The following is an 18,746-nucleotide window of genomic DNA, read 5'->3' as shown; positions in this document are numbered from 1 at the left end:
CTCCAGGACATTGACTCCACGCGGTGCTGCCAAAAGGCCACGAATATCGCGATGGACCTCAGCCGCATGCCGAGTCACATGCTATCCACACCGCTACCATCTACCAGACAGAGAACGTACGGGACAGTCACAACAAGGGCAGAGAGACTGGATATTAAAGGTTCTTCCCCCAGGCTGGCACACTTTGAAACTAACCTCGGCTCCGCCCCTTGCACTCTGACCTGGACCTTAGAGCGCTTTCTCACGCACAGCGTGATAACACGTCGTTTCTTGGTAGATGTTGAAGTTACTGGATTAAACTGACTGTATTTTTTTTGGAGCTGTTGCCTAAACATTTCACTTCAGCCATGACATTTACTGCTACAATGAATGTCAAGATTATGCATTCAAGCTTTCTGGCTGTTAATTGCTGACTCATATATAGATTTAAATCAGTTCTACCCAACCTATTATTAAATACTTTTCTAGTTAGGATGTAATGATTATCACTGGTCGAGCTCTGGATAATATTATGATAATGATACATGCTTATATTAAAGTAATTGACCAGTGAAAATAGAATGTTAAAAGGTTCCTATTCATATTATGTTGTTTACTTGTACTGTACTTGTTTCTGGCCAAAGCTCCTCGGGCCAATAGAGTCTAGAGAAGGTTGAGCTGCCAATCAGCAATCTACTCATATCTATATTTTTCATAGCCTGTTTACGCCTGTATACCATTCTGTTGTTGGTGTACACACAACATTCCTAGGAATAAAATCAGCTTTTTAGCACACTCAAAAACACTGGCCAATTCATGTGAGTTACTCTGCTGTATGCAATTCTGATATTATTTGGACAACTTGCTTCTATCATGTCATTTTTTTTTTTATCACATGGAAAAAGATCCAGCCTTGCTAGGTAAGACCAGAAATCATTACCAAAAAAACGAATCATTAATCCACATATTAAAAGTCACATTGGCTAGTTGGTTTTTCTGTTCAATCTAGTGATTGAACAGAATCTAGTGATTGTTCTAGTGTACTGTTTCGTTTCATCTGGCCTGGGTCTGGTAGGTGTTGTTGGTTCCTGTCTCCACTAGGGGGTGTAATAGAGGAAAGTTACTGTGCTTTTATTATTGTATCCCAGGCCAGCGTCACGTAATTTCAGCACGGGCGGGGCAGATGTGTGTGTCACTCTGTTCATCCTCCTAATCCCCAACCTAAAAATAGATCTAGTGCCCACAGAGTCCTGGCTGCCTCACCCCACGGAAAATGGATTAAACAAAAAGAGAAAACATCTTCAAATCCCTGATGGACTGGGCTTTAACTTAATAAATGTCTTAAAAAGCAAAAGCTAAGCAAGATATCCAATAGGAATCAGTGTCTCCCACTGAGCGGCACCAAACAAACATGTGTCCCTAATGAGCGTCCTCCTCCGTTCCAGTCCCCTTTCTTAACCCTTTCTCTTCCCTTCATCCCACACCAACCAAAAGCATCCCTGTGGCCGCGGGGTTGGTACCTGGTTTGAATTTGATACTGTGCCAAATCTTTCATTCTCCAGTTACAACTTTCAGCTGGCCTGTGTGTTCACGTGTGTGTGCCTGCGCATGTGTTCGGAAGTCGTGCGTGTGAGACTGTGTTTTCCCGGCGGCTCAAGTTCAAACAGGGCCGCAGAAACAGCCACAACAGCATTTCCAGTGTGACCTGAGAGTGCCTGTGTGTGTTCCTACCCAGGGTGCGACGTGCGTAGCGTCTTGCTAAATGGAGTCGGAGCAGCTCTTTGACAGGAAGGGCTTCTACAGGAACAGCTACAACAGCATCACCAGTGCCAGCAGCGACGAGGAGCTGCTGGATGGCGCCGGTGTCATCATGGACTTCCACGCGTCTGAGGACGACAACCTCCTGGACGGAGATGCCACCTCCCCAGGTAGGCCCATCGTCAGTCGCTTACGACTACATCAGAAACCCCCGCCTTTGCCCCCCCCACCCCGCCCGGGACTGAGCTGGTGACCCTGGGGGAGAGAGGCTCTGACTGGTCAGCTGAAGAGGGTCTGTTCTGGGCATGTACATCCTTTGGAGGATGTTGTGAGCGGTGTTTAGCGAGTTTCTTATCGTGCTCACCAAGTCCACACTGCTAGCTGACCTCCTTCCGCTTGCCTCTTCTGTTGGCTTCGTCCACTGGGCTTCCCTGGCTTTGCTGTGATGTGTTGCCTTTGCTGTTCTGTGCTGCCCAGTCCTCTGGCTTTTTGGCTCCCAAAATGTACCCAGCCACTCAGATCTCAATCTATCTGTGCCACACGCAAACCGCCCTCAGTCAGATATCTCCCGCCCGCTTCCTCTCCACTTCATTTCCACTCCCATCTAATATTGCCTCTGTCTGACTGGCGCCATCTTGTTTTCTTGTTCATTTTGTGCTTGTTCACACCAGCCCGGTCCTATAGATCAACTAACCTGTTCGGCTTGATGGCAAAATGGCCATAGGAGTCGGCTAAGCAACATGACAGCAGATTTCCACTTGCAGTACCAGCAAAACGTTTGGACACACTTACCTTAAATTAAATGGGTAACTGTTACAATGGAGGCAAGGAAACTCTGGGGAAAAAATCTGCCGTTATTTTGCTCATATCGTATAGCCTAGTGAGGTGTGCTACAATTTACTAACTATTATCATGCCTTGTTTGTAAAGATGACTGAAGAAAAGACATAAGTCACTCTGTAGAAAATCATACTTCATCTTTATTTTCAAGGTGATTTGCTGCATTCTACATATTAAAGCACTAATTATTTCCCGACGGCCAATTCTAACTTACTCCACAAGTGCTGAGAAAACAAAAGTGGGAACATAACAGCATCTGGAGTATGGAAGACAAGATGCCCCCTTCAGGCCAAGGTCCATGGCACATTTTCAACTAAAACATCAATTGTGCAGTTTAAGCAATTTTAACACTGGCAACTTATTCTTAACTACGAAATGCCATTGTGTAATTGCGTTATTTAACAATGTGAATCATTGAGGAAACCAGACGGGTTAGAGGCGGAGCAGACACGTCATATTCATAATTAATGACCCTGTGGTGACTGCCTGTGTAGTAGTGCTCCAGTAACGATGCCCAGGCTTTGTTCAGTTGAAAACACAGAAATCAGGCCAAGGCAGACCAGTGTGTGTGTGTGTGTGTGTGTGTGTGTGTGTGTGTGTGTGTGTGTGTGTGTGTGTGTGTGTGGGTGGGCGGGCAAGCGTGTGTGTCGGCTGGTATTGAGTGACTAACAAGGTCACTCTTTGTAATCTCTGCTCTGTCAGAGGCCTCTATCTCCACTTCTAGAAATGTTTTCGGGGGACCTAGGTGGGCGTATTACACAGTGTTAATAAACACACGCCTTCATTTTCTACGAATGGGGCGAAAACTAGCTAAGGAATTGAAGGGACAAATTCCCATGAACCAGTTTGACAACTTGGCGTCCAATCCGCTTGAGACTGGTGGCAATCCAGGAAACTGCTATGGTTGAAAGTCCTGTAGGTTTGTCTTTACGGTGAACTGGGTGTTAGCCTGGCAATCTGTTCTAGGCTCCTTGCTCTATGCCTGGGAGTTGCTGCTAGACACTTGTAAGATTCAGCTTCTGGACTACATCAGGCAGCCATAGGAATATAATTTTTTTGGGGGCTGGATGGAAGTGCCCGACGCAGGCTTGGAACAGATTAATAGGACATCTTGGAATACCGGAACTGTGGAATTGAAACATTATCGGATCTGGTTCTAGAGTGCAGGATTTTAATTTATTGAACCCTGGTTCCGTGGTACTTGGTACTCTCTGTTGGACTCTCCATGGACTTGGCTCCAAGCTCCAGGCGGGTGACATCCTTGCCCAGGCTATGGCATAACACCAGGAGAAGTGCGGAAAGGTAGGGGCATGGTTGGCTGGTTGGTTGTAATGATGGCATCTTCCCTTATCCTAATAAAATGTATCCAATCTAGCAATGTACTGCTTCATGGCACGTCAGACCTCTGACAGTGATTTAGAGGAAGACAAAAATACTCTTTCCATCGGCAGCATAGTGCATACGTTCAAAAATACTTCTAAATAATATCACAATGTCGCACTGTAATACATATGAACACCTATTGTATTCCCATTATATTGTACCACGAGGTCCCTGGCAGTTCCCAGCCCTGTAATGTTATGCATCAGGCTTACCGGCACACCTTCCAACAGGCTCTGCCAGCCAGGCCTGATCACTCAGCCTTCTGATCTGTTATCCCTCTTCCCTTGGTTCCCCCAGTCATCCTACTAATGGACTCTTCCATTCCAGAGCTGCTTTTCAGGTTGGCGTTTTGTCATAAATCATGTTCTGTAGGCAGATCGGCTTCCAAGGCAGAAATGATGTGATTGTGTGCCTCAGTGCCTCAATGTGAAACCAGCTGAGCTGCTCTAAGAGGACATTTAACCAGGGTTGGAGCTTGTTTCTTAGATCTAATGCTTAATAACCTCAAGCATTTTACATTTAATTTTCAAGTGGATACTATCAGGTTAGACCTGCAGCTGTCTTGCCTGCCCCCCACCCCACCCAGTGGCCACACACCGTGTACTCTCCCAAACCCCAGTCAAGGATCGACCTCTCGTATCCCCTAGCAACTAACCAAACAGGCCTGGAGCTCGCCGTGCAATCCGATCGTCTTTCCTGTTATGACATCATCGTGCCTCTTAGCAGTCAGCTGCTGAAGTGGAAAGAGGGAGGGGAGGGGAGGAGAAGAAGCGGATGGAAGCAGGGGAAAGAGAGAGGGAAAGAGAAGGAGGGGGAGGGAGAAAATACAGTGTGAGCTTGGCTCACGCACACACACCTCCACTCACGCACACGCAGTCACATAAGCTTACTCTCATAGCCGGAGAGTCTCCGCGGCTGCTGGAAAACATGGAGGCTGCTCCAGGTTAAACAGTCAGGTAGCGCGCGGTGAGACGGTTAGCTTAGCGACCAACTGTCAGTCAGTCATGGAAGACCTCTCGTCCGAGGCCGACCCCTATCTTCCCTACGACGGGGGAGGGGATTCCATCCCCTTGCAGGAGCTGCCCAAAAGAGGTACGCCACACTTGCCACCCCTCCCACCTCCTTCATTTTCCCTCCCGAATGGAGGTTGTCCATCCGCCCTGTATGTCTGTCTTTCTGTCTATCGGTTTATCCGTCTGTCTACAGTTGCAACAATGGCGCTGACTAATCTAAATCTCCAGCTACCTGCTGTTGTTACAACAGACTAAAATGGTGGCGCTTACTACTTAGGGCAGACAGGAGGACTGTCATGGAGGACGTGCGTGCGTTATCGCGCTGTCTGCCTTTCTTTACCGTTTCCCTGCTCGTCACTGATTAACTGTGGCAGTGTTTGACCCACTATCTGTGCTGTGTGTCTCTGTCTGTTTTAGGGTATTATCTGCATGGTTCATGTATATTTATTTGGATCTCCACAAGCTTTTCCCTGTGTAGCAGCCACTCTGGGTGCGTATTCCGACGGGAGGGCTTAGCTGAGCTCCAAGAAGCAATAGCAGACGAGGTACAGTGGGTGGTACAGGACTCGTATAAAATATAGGAAGGTGTGTGTGAATGTCCATATGACAAAAATGTGCAAGTATGTGTGAGATGAACGGGTCTGTGCAGAGGCGTTGCTAGGATCATAATACGTTCGGGTCTAGAAGACTACACGTCTATATTGTCATAATGCGCGATCGGAATTATAGATGAATAGATATGGGGATATTTTGTATTTTATTTTTGATCAATTTGCCTAACGACGCCACTGGTCTCTGTGTGTGTCTTTCTGCCGGCGTGTATGTATGTCCATACGTGTCTGTGTGATTTCGAGTGAGACCTGCGAATGTCTTTCTGCTTGAAATGTTTAGTGTCAAACACACGTGTGTGTGTCTGTGTGTATACCTATATAAGTACTTAACCTTTTAACATAACATACCCTGTCACATAGTGGATCAATAAAACTTCAGCTGCAAAAATTGAGGAAAAACACCGTGCTCCATTCCACATTTAGTTTACAGATGACGTCTTTAGTATGTGTGTGTATACGTTTGGGTATGTCCATGTGTGTGTCCAAGATAATGGTGTGTGTTGTCCTTTATGCCTTGTTCATTACATTTCCGTGGTGAATAAGCAGAGGAGAAAAAAGGCATTCTCTCTTTAATTGAGTCTCTCTTTACACTCAATGTTCTTTCTCTTTCCATTCTCCTCTCTCAGCGTGTTATGAGGCAGGCCTACGTGTCATGTGACATTCCTCTAGTAGTGTGGTGCAGGCCAGGGTTAGCATTAGTTAGCCCTCTGTTCCCCAGGCCCTGTCAGTTCTATGGCAGTGCCGACACCTTGAAGGACTGTAGCAGTGCTGGAGTAACCTGCGACTCAAGTAAACTCTTTTGTGCAGTAGACATCACTCTGAGGGGTTACGCTTCACTGGCATGTAGAACCTGAAAATAAGGTCTGCAGCATGTGTTTTGTGATCCACGTCACTGTTGCGTTGAAATTAGTGCCTGTAGGCTTCTGTTTTCATGGTGTCATCATTGAACCGGTGGCAGTGTGCTTGCCTAGACAGGTCTGTCACACGAGGTACCTACTTGCACTCTGGGACTAGGATTGTTTACCACTGTTTCTAGAATAGTCTATGTACTATTTACAGTGTTTCTTAATCCTGGTCCTTGGTACCCAAAGGAGTGCAGGTTTTTTGTTTTTGCCCTAGCAATTACACCTGTTTCAAATGTTGCCATACCACTTACACAGTTGATGGATGTAATTAACCTAACATCAGGTCTTTTAATTTGAATCGGGTGCATGAGTGCTAGGGCAAAAACATGCAGCCCTTTGGGTCCCCAGAACAAGGATTAAAAAACACTGGTCTATAATATCCAGTCCACCTCATTCGGAATTCAACCTCATGTCGTCATCTCTTATTTTAGTTTAATTTCAATTTAACAAGGATCTCGAAGTGTCATCAACCTCTCATGCTTGTTTAAAAACCAAGTATATATCTCTCCTGGAATCACACTAGCCAAAAGGTATTGGTGTGTGGATAAAATTATAGCTACATATACATTTTTTTCTTATTTTGATTTCCTGATGCAATGTAAAACTCATTCAACACATGGCTACTCGATCAGAAATGCTATTCATAGTTTTCATTCATATGGTTGCTCTGACAGCCTGGGGGGCAAAACATTGTTGAAACATTAAAAAGTATCATGACAACACTACTCTCTTGGCTAGCTAGCTACGTAAGCAAGCTAATTTCAGTCAAGTAAAAGTACGGATATGGAGGTTCATGTCAGGAACTAATCTTAGCTATCTATTTAGATCATTATAACAGCTAAGTAAGTTCTTATTTACATTACAAGAAAATACGTAAAACACTAAATAGACTTAGTTAGCATAATCATTAACGGCGATTAAATTTACACCGGCATGTTGAAGACGTACTACGCGTGATTATGCAAGGGTAAATTGACTGATGCGGGGGCACTGCACAGAAACTTGATACAGTTCCTAAACAATTGTAAACTTGCAAACCTCCAGGATTGCTCTATCGAAAATATGGCACACATTAGATGGGGTCTTGAACTATCGATATCTGCAAAAAAGTAATCTAGCGCCTAGAGTCTTCTTCGATATGTTTCGGAACACTTAGCGTAGTGTTAACACGATCATGTTACCTAGCATGGTAGCTAATAGCTAGCTACTTAGAGGTACATAGTCATTAGTGATGGGAAGTTTGACTCCTACTGACTCTGAACTTTGAATCATTCAAGTAATTTCGTTCGCCCCATAATTACATCAACATCATTGCAACTATATTTATATGGCCGGAGAGTAGGCCACTGAGCTGGAAGTGGTTGGGGTAGAACTCCGCTGGCAGCCGTTCAAATGAACAAAACAATCGTTCAGTTGAACAATTAAACTGTTCGAGTCAGTCATTCACAAGTCTTTTTACATAGGCAAAGGCTTGGTGTATGATTTCATGTGTTTATCATTGCAATCATTAATTATTTTGGGCCTACCATGTGTCCAATTATCTGTTAAAAACATTTCTTTATGTTACTGTCTTGACCTATTTTTCTTTGCGAACGTAAAGCTAACCGCGTGTTCCGTGGATGGGTAAAACTCCACTGCCAGTCGTTCAAATTAACGAAACAACGGTAAAACTAAACGAGTCAATCGTTCAGCAGTCTTTTTTAGTCAGGCAAAGGCTCCTTTCTTGTTTTCATGACATCAGTAATTAACTAACTATATTACTTATTATACTCTGCGTTTAAATATCCGTTGTAAACATGTCTTTATGATGTTCTAGCCATGATCCATTTTTCTCTTTGAATGTTCATTGACGTTAACCGGAGAACTGAGCTGGAGGACCGGATATGAAGAAAATGATCATGTTGTAGACCTCCCCTGTCAAACATTCGAATGAATGATACAATTGAACGAGTGACTAGAAAAAAGGACTTAGAGTCCCGAGTCACTCATTCAAAAGATTCATTCAAAATGAACGAATCGTTCGCGAACTGCACATATCTAATAGTCATTCATGTTTACTGCTGGAACTGGCGACTCAAATGCTGGCAATGAGGTGCCAGTACATAATACATTGCCATGCTTTTTATTCTGTGCTGCAGGTTTTCAGTGTGCTCATTTGCTAAATCTGCTCCACAAATCTCTGCAAACGTTGTGAATGTGCATAAAGGTGCATGCTCACCTTATGAATTTAAAAAGTTTTTACATTTTTCATGAGGATGTGTAATAAGTTGTAAATAGATTTTACATCTAAAAAGTTATGAACCATTCTTGCTGTCTCTGACCTGTTCTTCACGGAATCATAAAATATGGGTTAGAAATTAAGCATTTTTTCAAAGCACATCATTGGACGTATTAAAACGAGAATGTATGCTGACGTTTCCTAACCTTGGGCAAACACAAAAACAAGTGATTTAGACTTAAGTGACATGATTGGGTTTTCAGATAAAGCACAGCAGACAAAGCAATAATATGGATTGGTCCGGCTTTGTTGATAGTCATTACATCTGCCTTAGTTCAGATGTTAACTAAATTCAATATAAATGCACTGTTCACTCAGAATTCTTTAAAGGTTTGCCATCTACAGTAGCAACCTGTTTTTAGGGTCCCAAGAACAATCTACTATGCGCCTGTCTAATTTATTCTCTCACCAAGGTACCACAGTGCTATCTCTACACACCGTGGTTTAAATTCAAACCTCTATTTCAAGACCAGTCATATCTGACCAATCATCATTGTCTCTCTCCTTTTTCCCCCTCCCAGCAAGTTCTGTGGGCTTCACTCACACATCAGGCCAAGGCCTACATCAGGCCAAGGCCTACATCAGGCCAAGGCCTACATCAGGCCAAGGCCTACATCAGGCCAAGGCCTACATCAGGCCAAGGGGTATTTATACAGGACTGATACTCAGTAACTTCAAATAAGGTTAGAGGACAAAAAAAAATCTTTAGGATTTTTCTACTCCCACAGATCCCACATGGTGGAACAGGTCAATGATTCTAATATAAAATGTTCACTTTGCAGTGACCATTAGCACTTTGTCTACTAGCATTGATATTTTTATGTGGCTTTGTGGTTAGCAGTAGCATCTTGTCTGTTAGCACTGATAGCTTAGCAGTTAACAGCAGCACCTTGTCTGTTAGGATTAATATCTTTAGTTAGTGCAGCAGTTAGCATCAACTGCCATCCCCAGGTTTTGATGCAAGCTTACTCAAGGCTCCATATATTTTAAGCGCTTATTGGTTGGGTTTGTGCCAACTCTGCCAAGCCACACATTAGCCACTGGGCGACATGGTCATAGCATGGTTATGCTAAACGGTCCCCGTGGTTATATGCCACCCTCACTAACGGACCCCTGTACAATAACTCAGATTGCTAACAAATTCCCCAGTTGTGTGCCCGGTCCTCATGCCAGTGTACAAGGGTCACAACAGTCCGCAAACCACGTCTTGCTGTCATAACAGGATCACGTTATGTTTGTTTAGCCGTGACTTGACAAGGCCAACGGGCATCATTATTAGCATTCAGGTTTACTGTTATACAATGGGACTTCGAATTAGGGCATTCATGTTAAGATCACCTTGCCAGATGAGTCAGCCACATATCACAGTTGTAGCGTTTTCTCTCAGGAAAACCGTTGCTAGTAGTTGAATACTTTTATCGTCTTACTGTAGCTGGGTCTGTGTTGCTAGTGACTATATTGTACTGAGTGTATATATTTTAAATTCTCAGGAAAATATAGCTTCAGATACAACACACCACTTTACTGTGCATTAGCGAGCTGAGCTGAATCACATTTCATAACAAATAATGGTTCAAATATCATGCATGCCTCCAAATTCTGGTGTGAAGTCCATAACTGAGGAGACAACCGTATTCTATTTTTATTTTATTTTTGGACATATATATCATATTCAAAATATTGTTATTTGATAAAGCAGTTCATTGACACGATCTTTATGGCGAGTGTTGACAGGAAACAAATCTCAACAGCACTGTTAATTTCCTCACATCCCAGCCGCTGCAGAGAGATTATCTTATTCAAAATGGCCGTTGGGTTTCCATTCGAGTTATAGTGCTGTAGATGAAGATCGTGCTGGAGTGGCCTAAGGCTGTTCTCTATCTCCGTCTGTCTGTGACGTGTGGTTGACTCAACCAGCTAGTTACATTAAATCCATTTCACTGGCTCTGTTAGATGTTCTGAGGCACAGCTGCTAACCAGCCCGGCCAGGCCTCACTCGATCTGGGGGCATCAGGCAGAAGCAATGGTCAGGCATTGATGTTTTCCATTATCATTACATTGGTGGTAGACTGTGGGTATGCTGGGGCCTGCTTTATACACAGAGTCTGATCTAGATCTAAGCCCGACAGCCAGTAACGACAGCCAGTATTTCTCAGAACCGCAGACTGGTGCACTGCAGTAAGTGTCGTTATCCTTGGCCAGTGTTTGTTCTCTTCACAGTCAGACTTTGCCTCGGTTTCACCCTGCCACACTTAATACGCCACGAGACAGCTGATATTCGTACGCAGAAACATGTGACTATAGACCGCGGCTATTTTTATGGGGAACTGTTATCAGAGATTGCGAAACCTAAGTAAACTTTCTGGACTTGTGAATGTTTAGTTGAAAGGGCTTTTGTGGAGAGGTGGCTAGGCTTTGCAGCATGTGTAAGAATCCGGCACACCACTGTTTCAGGAAGAACACTGCTGTCTTTCCTCACTGTCTGGTTAAGAAGATACTGCTTAATTTGGATAATCTTCAGACTCGTGAAATAAATAAGCTTTTTATAATGTATTTCTCAACTAAATGAGTAAAGTGTTCTACGGTCCGACTGTCCCAGGCAAGTTTATTATTTTAAATAGAAAAATAATTTAGCCTCCTCTCCGTTACTCTGTAATTTGACGCAGATGTCATTTTGTGAGAGTGATATTTCCCAAGCCCATCCATAATTTACTAAACATTTTATATCTAAATTCATTTGCTTTGATAAAATAATTTCCACCTGTGTTGCAATATTCTGAGCTGTATATTATCTGTAATCCATTGCGGCTGGAGGGTTCTGACTCAACCAGGAAGTGCAGAAGATGTACATAGTGATCAGAGGGTGAGTTTTTCATTACGAAAAATATACAAACTGTTTAGACCCTCACGTTAGTACTCATATTTTTAAATCTATATAGTCTGAACCTATTTAACCCAGTCTCCCAGATACACTACATGGCCAAAAGTATGTGGACATCCCTTCAAATGAGTACTTTCGGCTATTTCAGCCGCACCCATTGCTGACGAGTGAATAAAACTGAGCACACAATCTCTATAGACAAACATTTGCAGTAGAGTGGTAGCCCATACTGAAGAGCTCAGATAATTTTAATGTGCTGCTTTTCTAGGATTCCACCTTTCCAACATGTTGGCTTAACAAATGTCTACCCTGCTAGAGCTGCCCAGATCAACAGTACAGTGCTGATACTCTGGAGCGGAAAAGGAGCAATGACATCCCAGCCTTGATGGGCCACACAAGCTCACAGACCCCTGACCTTATCTCCATAAAAAAAAAAACTTCAGGGTGAATTTTAATGTTGACTGCGAGCTAATCGTGCAACATCAGTGCCCGACTTTACTAATAATTTTGTGGCTGAATGGGAGCAAATCCCTGCAGCAGTATTTCAACCTCTGGAAAGCCTTCCGAAAGGAGTGGAGGCTGTTATGGCAGCAAAGTGGGGGCCAACTCTGTATTAATGCCCATGGTTTTGGAAGGTATTTGTCCAGCAGGTATCCAAATAGTTTTTGCTGCTGTATCAAAAGCAGAAATCCATGGGGGGAAGATTAAGTATTCACTGCCATAACATACAGAGAAGCTTCAGAAGAATTGGAGAGATGAGGTTACAATGGTTAAACTCATTTACGCTCCATTTCATTAGTTTTAAACAAACAAGACTGCTTCTTTTGTCCTATGGTGACTTTATGTCCTTTGGTGTGACATTAAAAATGGGAGGATTAGAGGTACATGGAACATGTGGCAAGTAATTTAAACATGACTTATAAGTAATGCTCTGGATTTATGAAAAGGTTTGACAAAATGTAGCCTATTTAAATCTTATCCAACATTAGAGGGTATACACTTTCACAGTTAACACCATTACCGGAGATAATGATGCCCTGTTTTACTGAACTTCCATTTCATGTAATTCTTCTCAAGATAATAAGATTGTATTTATATTTTATGAATAATAATTGTTTTGTCACATCGGAGGTCAAATTCAAAGCAATATTAAACAGTTCATAAAATGTAAAGAAATATTAGATCATAAAGACCATGTGATTTTTTTCTTTAATATTCATTATTACATCAGTAGTTACTGTAGGCATTTCATTATGTTTTTCCTCTTTTATTTATTGTATTTTTTGTAAAAAAATAAATAAAGTTTGCTGCAGCAGCAGCCAAACATTGCATTCACACTGTTTCCCCAACGGTCAACCTCATTAGTTTCAATAAGCCACAGGGTGTGCAGTGCAGGGTTCCTAATGGCGTGGATGATGGAGCCAGTGTTTAGTGCCTTCAGGCACAGAATAGAGATGGGACTTGGCAGCTCTGTGTGATTTGATTTAAGGATGATCATCGTCATTTAAGGAGAAAGAAGAGGCAACATCCCTTGGCGCTGTTGTCTTTGGCTGCCTGCTTTTTAAAAATTTTTTTTTACGGTAGCAGTGTTTTGACTGCTGTTACGGTGTTTTGACTGCTGTTACGGTGTTTTGACTGATGTTATTGCTCTTTGTCTGCCCCCCCCCCGCCCCCCTCTGGTAGGGTCTAACTACATCATGTCAAACGGGGGTGGGGTGGTGAGCAGTACCACCCACCTACTTGACTTCCTGGAGGAGCCCATCCCGGGTGTCGGCACCTACGATGACTTCCACACCATCGACTGGGTCCGGGAGAAGTGCAAGGACCGGGAACGCCACCGCAAGGTGAGGGCATGCTGGGGAGGCGTGGCCTGGGGTGCACGTGTACTGCTGCAGCGTGCTCTTTCCAGGCGACTGACTCCTCCCCTCATCGTACTGGCATAAAAACGATACAAACTATTGCCTAAATGACTAATGTTTGCTAAATGCCGCATACTTAACAGCTCTCAAGACCCGAGGCAGACGCTGCGTAACAGTTCTCTTATGCGTTAGCAGCAGTACGATCTCCAGATCGGACGGTCTCTTTGTTGTTTCTTGTTTTTGTGTTGTTTGTGGAGGTCGCTGTTCTACGTCCTGTCTTCTGGTTGTGCCATGTAAATTGAATAGGTGCCACAGGCGACAGGGTGCCAGCCCACGCTCCCTATATACCTGGCCTGTGGTTACTAGAAGTTTCCTACCCTCAGGCATTAGAATCATTTCATACCACCCGCCAAAGTGAACAGGAGCAATATCAGACACTGCACTGTGTCAGTGAAATAATACACTGCAGGAGCACCACTGATCCGTGAGGAGTTAGAACACTCCTTATGTAAGTAAAAGAATAGAACTGTGTGTGTGTGTGTGTGTTTACAGATAAACGCTAAGAAGAAGGAGTCTGCGTGGGAGTTCACCAAGAGCCTGTATGACGCGTGGTCCGGATGGCTGGTGGTCACACTGACGGGACTGGCCTCGGGTAACACGCAGTCATTCAAGCTCACCCGTACTAGAAGTCAAGGGGCCTTCATTGTCAATATCAACTCGTAATCAGTAGCATGTTTGTCCAGCTTTTGACGAAAGTGACACAGGCTTAAACTGTCATTTCACCAGAGGTGTAAAACGTACAATTCGGCTGTGTTCCCCACTTAGGGAAGTATCTAATAAAGATCTAAGTCACCAGATATAGGGAATTTATCCAACCAGTGATCAGTTAAATGTAAAGGAAGAGTGTAAAGGTCATTGGTTAGATATGAACGTTTACCTGGTCATTTAGCTCTTCCTTAGGGACTTCCCAAAACTGGTGAGCGCAGCCAAGTACTTCATTCTTTTTACACCTCTGAATTTTACCCCCCTACATCCGTCCGTCTCGTCCAATCAGGTGCCCTGGCTGGTCTGATCGACATTGCTGCTGACTGGCTGAATGACATCAAGGAAGGGATTTGTCTGAATGCCATGTGGTTCAACCACGAGCAGTGCTGCTGGGGTTCCAACGAGACCACGTTTGCTGAGCGGGACAAGTGCCCCCAGTGGAAGAGCTGGGCTGGACTGATTCTGGGCCAAGAAGAGGTGGGAGGGACCGATGGTGACTGGTGTCATATAGCACATTCTGCACACGTGTGCTGTAATAATAGGGTGGTTGGAACGCTGAATACTGTGTCCAGGCGTCCGCGTTCCGTAATGCGTAAGGCTAACTGTTAGCCGCGGTGTATTGGTCATAAACCAAACTGCTATTTGCTGAAATGAAGCCCCTTTCAGGCGTTGTAATGTGTTGGTTAGCAATGCGGAGGGAATAAGGCAGCAGGAGGTGAGATTGTTACGTTTCATCTCCTCCGTGATTTAGACTGATGCATCGACAAGTCTTGACAGGTAGCATAACGCGTGATCTCGGTAGGGTGTTATGTTCTTCTGATTTAGAGGAATTCTAGAGAATCAAATGTACAGTTTTGTTGTTGTATTGTTGCATGTTAATGAATGTGCTACTTCTTATTCATGTCTTCCTCACAGGGTCCTGGTTCCTACATCATGAACTACTTCATGTACATCTACTGGGCCCTGTCCTTCGCCTTCCTGGCCGTGTTACTGGTCAAGGTGTTTGCCCCCTACGCCTGTGGCTCGGGCATACCTGAGGTAAGAACACACTCATATACCCACACACCGATCAGCCGTAACATTTTGACCACTGACAGGTGAAGTGCATAACACTGATAATCTCACCTGTCAGTGGGTGGGATATATTAGGCAGCAAGTGAACATTCTGTCCTCAAAGTTGATGTCCTAGAAGCAGGAAAAATGGGCAAGCATTAGGATCTGAGGGACTTTGACAAGGGCCAAATTGTGATTGCTATACGACTGGGTCAGAGCATCTGTTGCATATGGGGCTGCGTAGCCGCAGACCAGTCAGGGTGCCCATTCTGACCCATGTCCACTACCGAAAGAGTCTATAATGGGCATGTGAGCTTCAGAACTGGACCACGGCAATGGAATAACGTGGATGGCTGGGTGCGTGTGAGTCGCTTACTTGGAGAACACATGGCACAAGGATGGAGGAAGGAGGCAAGCCGGCGGAGGCAGTGTGATGCTTTGGGCGATGTTCTGCTGGGAAACCTTTGGTCCTGCTATTCATGTGGATGTTACTTTGACACGTACCACCTACCTGAGCATTGTAGCATATCATGTGCACCTTTTCATGGCAACAGTATTCCCTGATGGCATTGGCCTCCAAATTCCCCAGATCTCAATCCAATCGAACATCTGTGGGATGTGCTGGACAAACAAGTCCGATCCATGGAGGCCCTACCTCGCAACTTACAGGACTTAAAGGATCTGCTTCTAACTTCTTGGTGCCAAAATACCACAGCACACCTTCAGAGGTCTAGTGGAGTCCATGCCTCGATGGGTCAGGGCTGTTTTGGCGGCAAAAGGGGGACCTACACAATATTAGGCAGGTGGTCATAATGTTATGGCTGATTGGTGTTTATATACATATATACGCACACACAGTATATGACAGACACAGCCTATATGTTGTAGTTCAGATGGGATCATCCTGCTGTTTCAGAAAGAGACATTTTGAGGTGAGATTGCCAACTGCAGCACAGAAATCTTGCTCTTAGTTTCCATGACAACAATGACAGGAACGAGCAGTTCTAGTTATTTTCCTCAATCTAAATTCTCCGCCCATGACATTGACATTATCTAGCTAGCACATCTCTGCGGTGTCCAGATCTCTCTCAATAACAGGGCCTCATTTTCCGGGACTAGCTTGGCATGCCGCTGAACATTTGCCTCATTGTCAGCTTTCCTAACACTCCACCTCCCACCTTCTCTGTCACACCCTCAGATCAAGTATTATGTTAATAAATATTTTTCCCAGTACACTTATGTTCTTACCCCCCCCCCCAGATTAAGACCATCCTAAGTGGGTTCATTATTAGAGGATACTTGGGGAAGTGGACCCTTCTGATCAAGACGGTGACCCTGGTTCTGGCTGTGGCGTCTGGCCTGAGCCTGGGGAAGGAAGGGCCCTTGGTCCATGTGGCCTGCTGCTGTGGAAACATCTTCTCATACCTGTTCCCCAAGTACAGCAAGAACGAGGCCAAGAAGAGAGAGGTACCTGCCTTATAGACTGGTCTGTTAGAAAAGCTCCAGTTCCATGCAGTACAACATTATTGTCTTTGGACAAACTAGTCAGGCCAATATGAAAGACCAACTGTCTCTGTATCGTTGTATTCCTTTGTGTTAGTGTTGTTTTTTTGTGGGGTTTTTTAACATTCTTTTTAGGTCAATTCCTGTCAGGGTTTCAGCTAAGTTGGCTTTACTCATCGTTTGTTTGATCTGTCCAGGTCCTATCGGCTGCTTCAGCGGCTGGGGTTTCAGTGGCTTTCGGCGCTCCTATCGGAGGTGTGCTCTTCAGCTTGGAGGAGGTACGCGTGTGTGTGTGCTAATCCTATCGGAGGTGTGCTCTTCAGCTTGGAGGAGGTACAGTGTATATAAAAAGTCTACACACCCCTGTTAAAATGCCAGGTTTTTGTGATGTAAAAGAATGAGACAAAGATAAATTGTCAGAACTTTTTCCACTTTTAATGTGACCTATAATGTAAATCTTCTAGGGGGAAAAATGACAAATAAAACCTTACAAAAAACCTGGTTGCATAAGTGTGTACACCCCCTTATAAATGAGGTTGTGGCTGTGTTCAGAAAAAAACAAAAAACAAACTCATGTTAAATGGAATTAATTACACACCTGCCATTATTTAAAGTGACTTTGATTAATCACAATTAGAACAGTTCAGCTGTTCTAGTAGGATTTTCCTGACATTTTCTTAGTTGTATCTCAGAGCAAAAGCGGTGGTCTGCAGAGAGCTTCCAAAGCATCAGAGGGATCTCATTGTTGAAAGATATCAGTCAGGAGAAGGGTACAAAAGAAGTTCCAAAGCATTATATATACCATGGAACACAGTGAAGACAGTCATCAACAAGTGGAGAAAATATGGCACAACAGAAACATTACCAAGAACTGGACGTCCCTCCAAAATTGATGAAAATACGAGAAGAAAACTGGTCAGGGAGGCTTCAAAGAGGCCTACAGCAACATTAAAGGAACTGCAGGAATTTCTGGCAAGTACTGACTGTGTGCTTCATGTGTCAACAATCTCCCGTATTCTTCATATGCATGTGCTATGGGGTAGGGTGGCAAGACGGAAGCCTTTTCTTACAAAGAAAAACATTGAAGCCCGGCTGAAGTTTGCAAGTCTCCCAAAAGCACGTGGGAAAATGTTTTATGGTCTGATGAAACCAAGGTTGAACTTTTTGGCCATAATTCCAAAAGGTATGTTTGGTGCAAAAACAACACTGCACATCACCCAAAGAACACCATACCCACAGTGAAGCATGGTGGAGGCAGCATCATACTTTGGGGCTGTTTTTCTTCAGCTGGTCAGGGTGGAGGGAATTATGAACAGTTTCAAATACCAGGTAATTTTGGCACAAAACTTTCAGGCATCCTTCAGAAAGCTGAAGAGGAAGTTCACCTTTCAGCATGACAACGACCCAAAGCGCACATCCAAATCCACAAAAGCATGGCTTCACCAGAAGAAGATTAACGTTTTGGAATGGCCCAGCCAGAGCACAGACCGGAATCCAATTGAACATCTGTGGGGTGATCTGGTGAGGGCTGTGCACAGGAGATGTCCTTGTAATCTGACAGATTTGGAGCGCTTTTGCAAAGAAGAGTGCGTAAATATTGCCACGTCAAGATGTGCCATGCTAATAGACTGCTACCCAAAAAGACTGATTGCTGTAATAAAATCAAAAGGTGCTTCAACAAAGTATTAGTTTAAGGGTGTGCACACTTTTGCAACCAGGTTATTGCAACCAGGTTATAAAGATTTCAGTTTGTTTTTCACATTAAAGGAGGAAAAAGTTCAGATGTTTTTTTCTTTGTCTCATTTTGTTTTTTACATTACAAGAACCTGCCATTTTAACAGGGGTACGTTTACTTTTTATATCCACTGTGTGTGTGGGTGGGTGGGTGGGTGCGTTTTGTGTATGGGTTTTTATGAGTG

At 44.0% G+C, this 18,746-nt stretch overlaps 1 protein-coding gene across 9 annotated transcripts in view; it reads left to right on the top strand.

The window, feature by feature from the left end:
- clcn3 (chloride channel 3) overlaps window positions 1–18,746 on the top strand; it is a 34,527-nt gene that overhangs the window by 5,385 nt on the left and 10,396 nt on the right. For 3 of the 9 annotated variants that reach the window (XM_029117409.2, XM_010898428.4, XM_029117408.2), the window contains exons 2-8: window positions 1,715–1,907; window positions 13,331–13,491; window positions 14,059–14,158; window positions 14,561–14,748; window positions 15,187–15,309; window positions 16,585–16,791; window positions 17,025–17,105. In XM_029117409.2, coding sequence (XP_028973242.1) covers window positions 1,742–1,907; window positions 13,331–13,491; window positions 14,059–14,158; window positions 14,561–14,748; window positions 15,187–15,309; window positions 16,585–16,791; window positions 17,025–17,105 — 1,026 coding nt within the window. In that variant the 5' untranslated portion in view covers window positions 1,715–1,741. Of the gene's footprint in view, window positions 1–1,714; window positions 1,908–3,413; window positions 3,879–4,763; window positions 5,052–5,329; window positions 5,518–11,495; window positions 11,630–13,330; window positions 13,492–14,058; window positions 14,159–14,560; window positions 14,749–15,186; window positions 15,310–16,584; window positions 16,792–17,024; window positions 17,106–18,746 lie in introns of those variants that run through there. The other 6 variants (XM_029117410.2, XM_020043377.3, XM_020043376.3 and 3 more) reach the window with 6 other exon arrangements.

This window comes from Esox lucius, chromosome 24, assembly GCF_011004845.1.
Source record: "Esox lucius isolate fEsoLuc1 chromosome 24, fEsoLuc1.pri, whole genome shotgun sequence".
Classification (NCBI taxonomy): Eukaryota; Metazoa; Chordata; class Actinopteri; order Esociformes; family Esocidae; genus Esox; species Esox lucius.
Note: the sequence above shows the minus strand (reverse complement) of the source record. Positions and strands in the feature narration are given on the sequence as shown.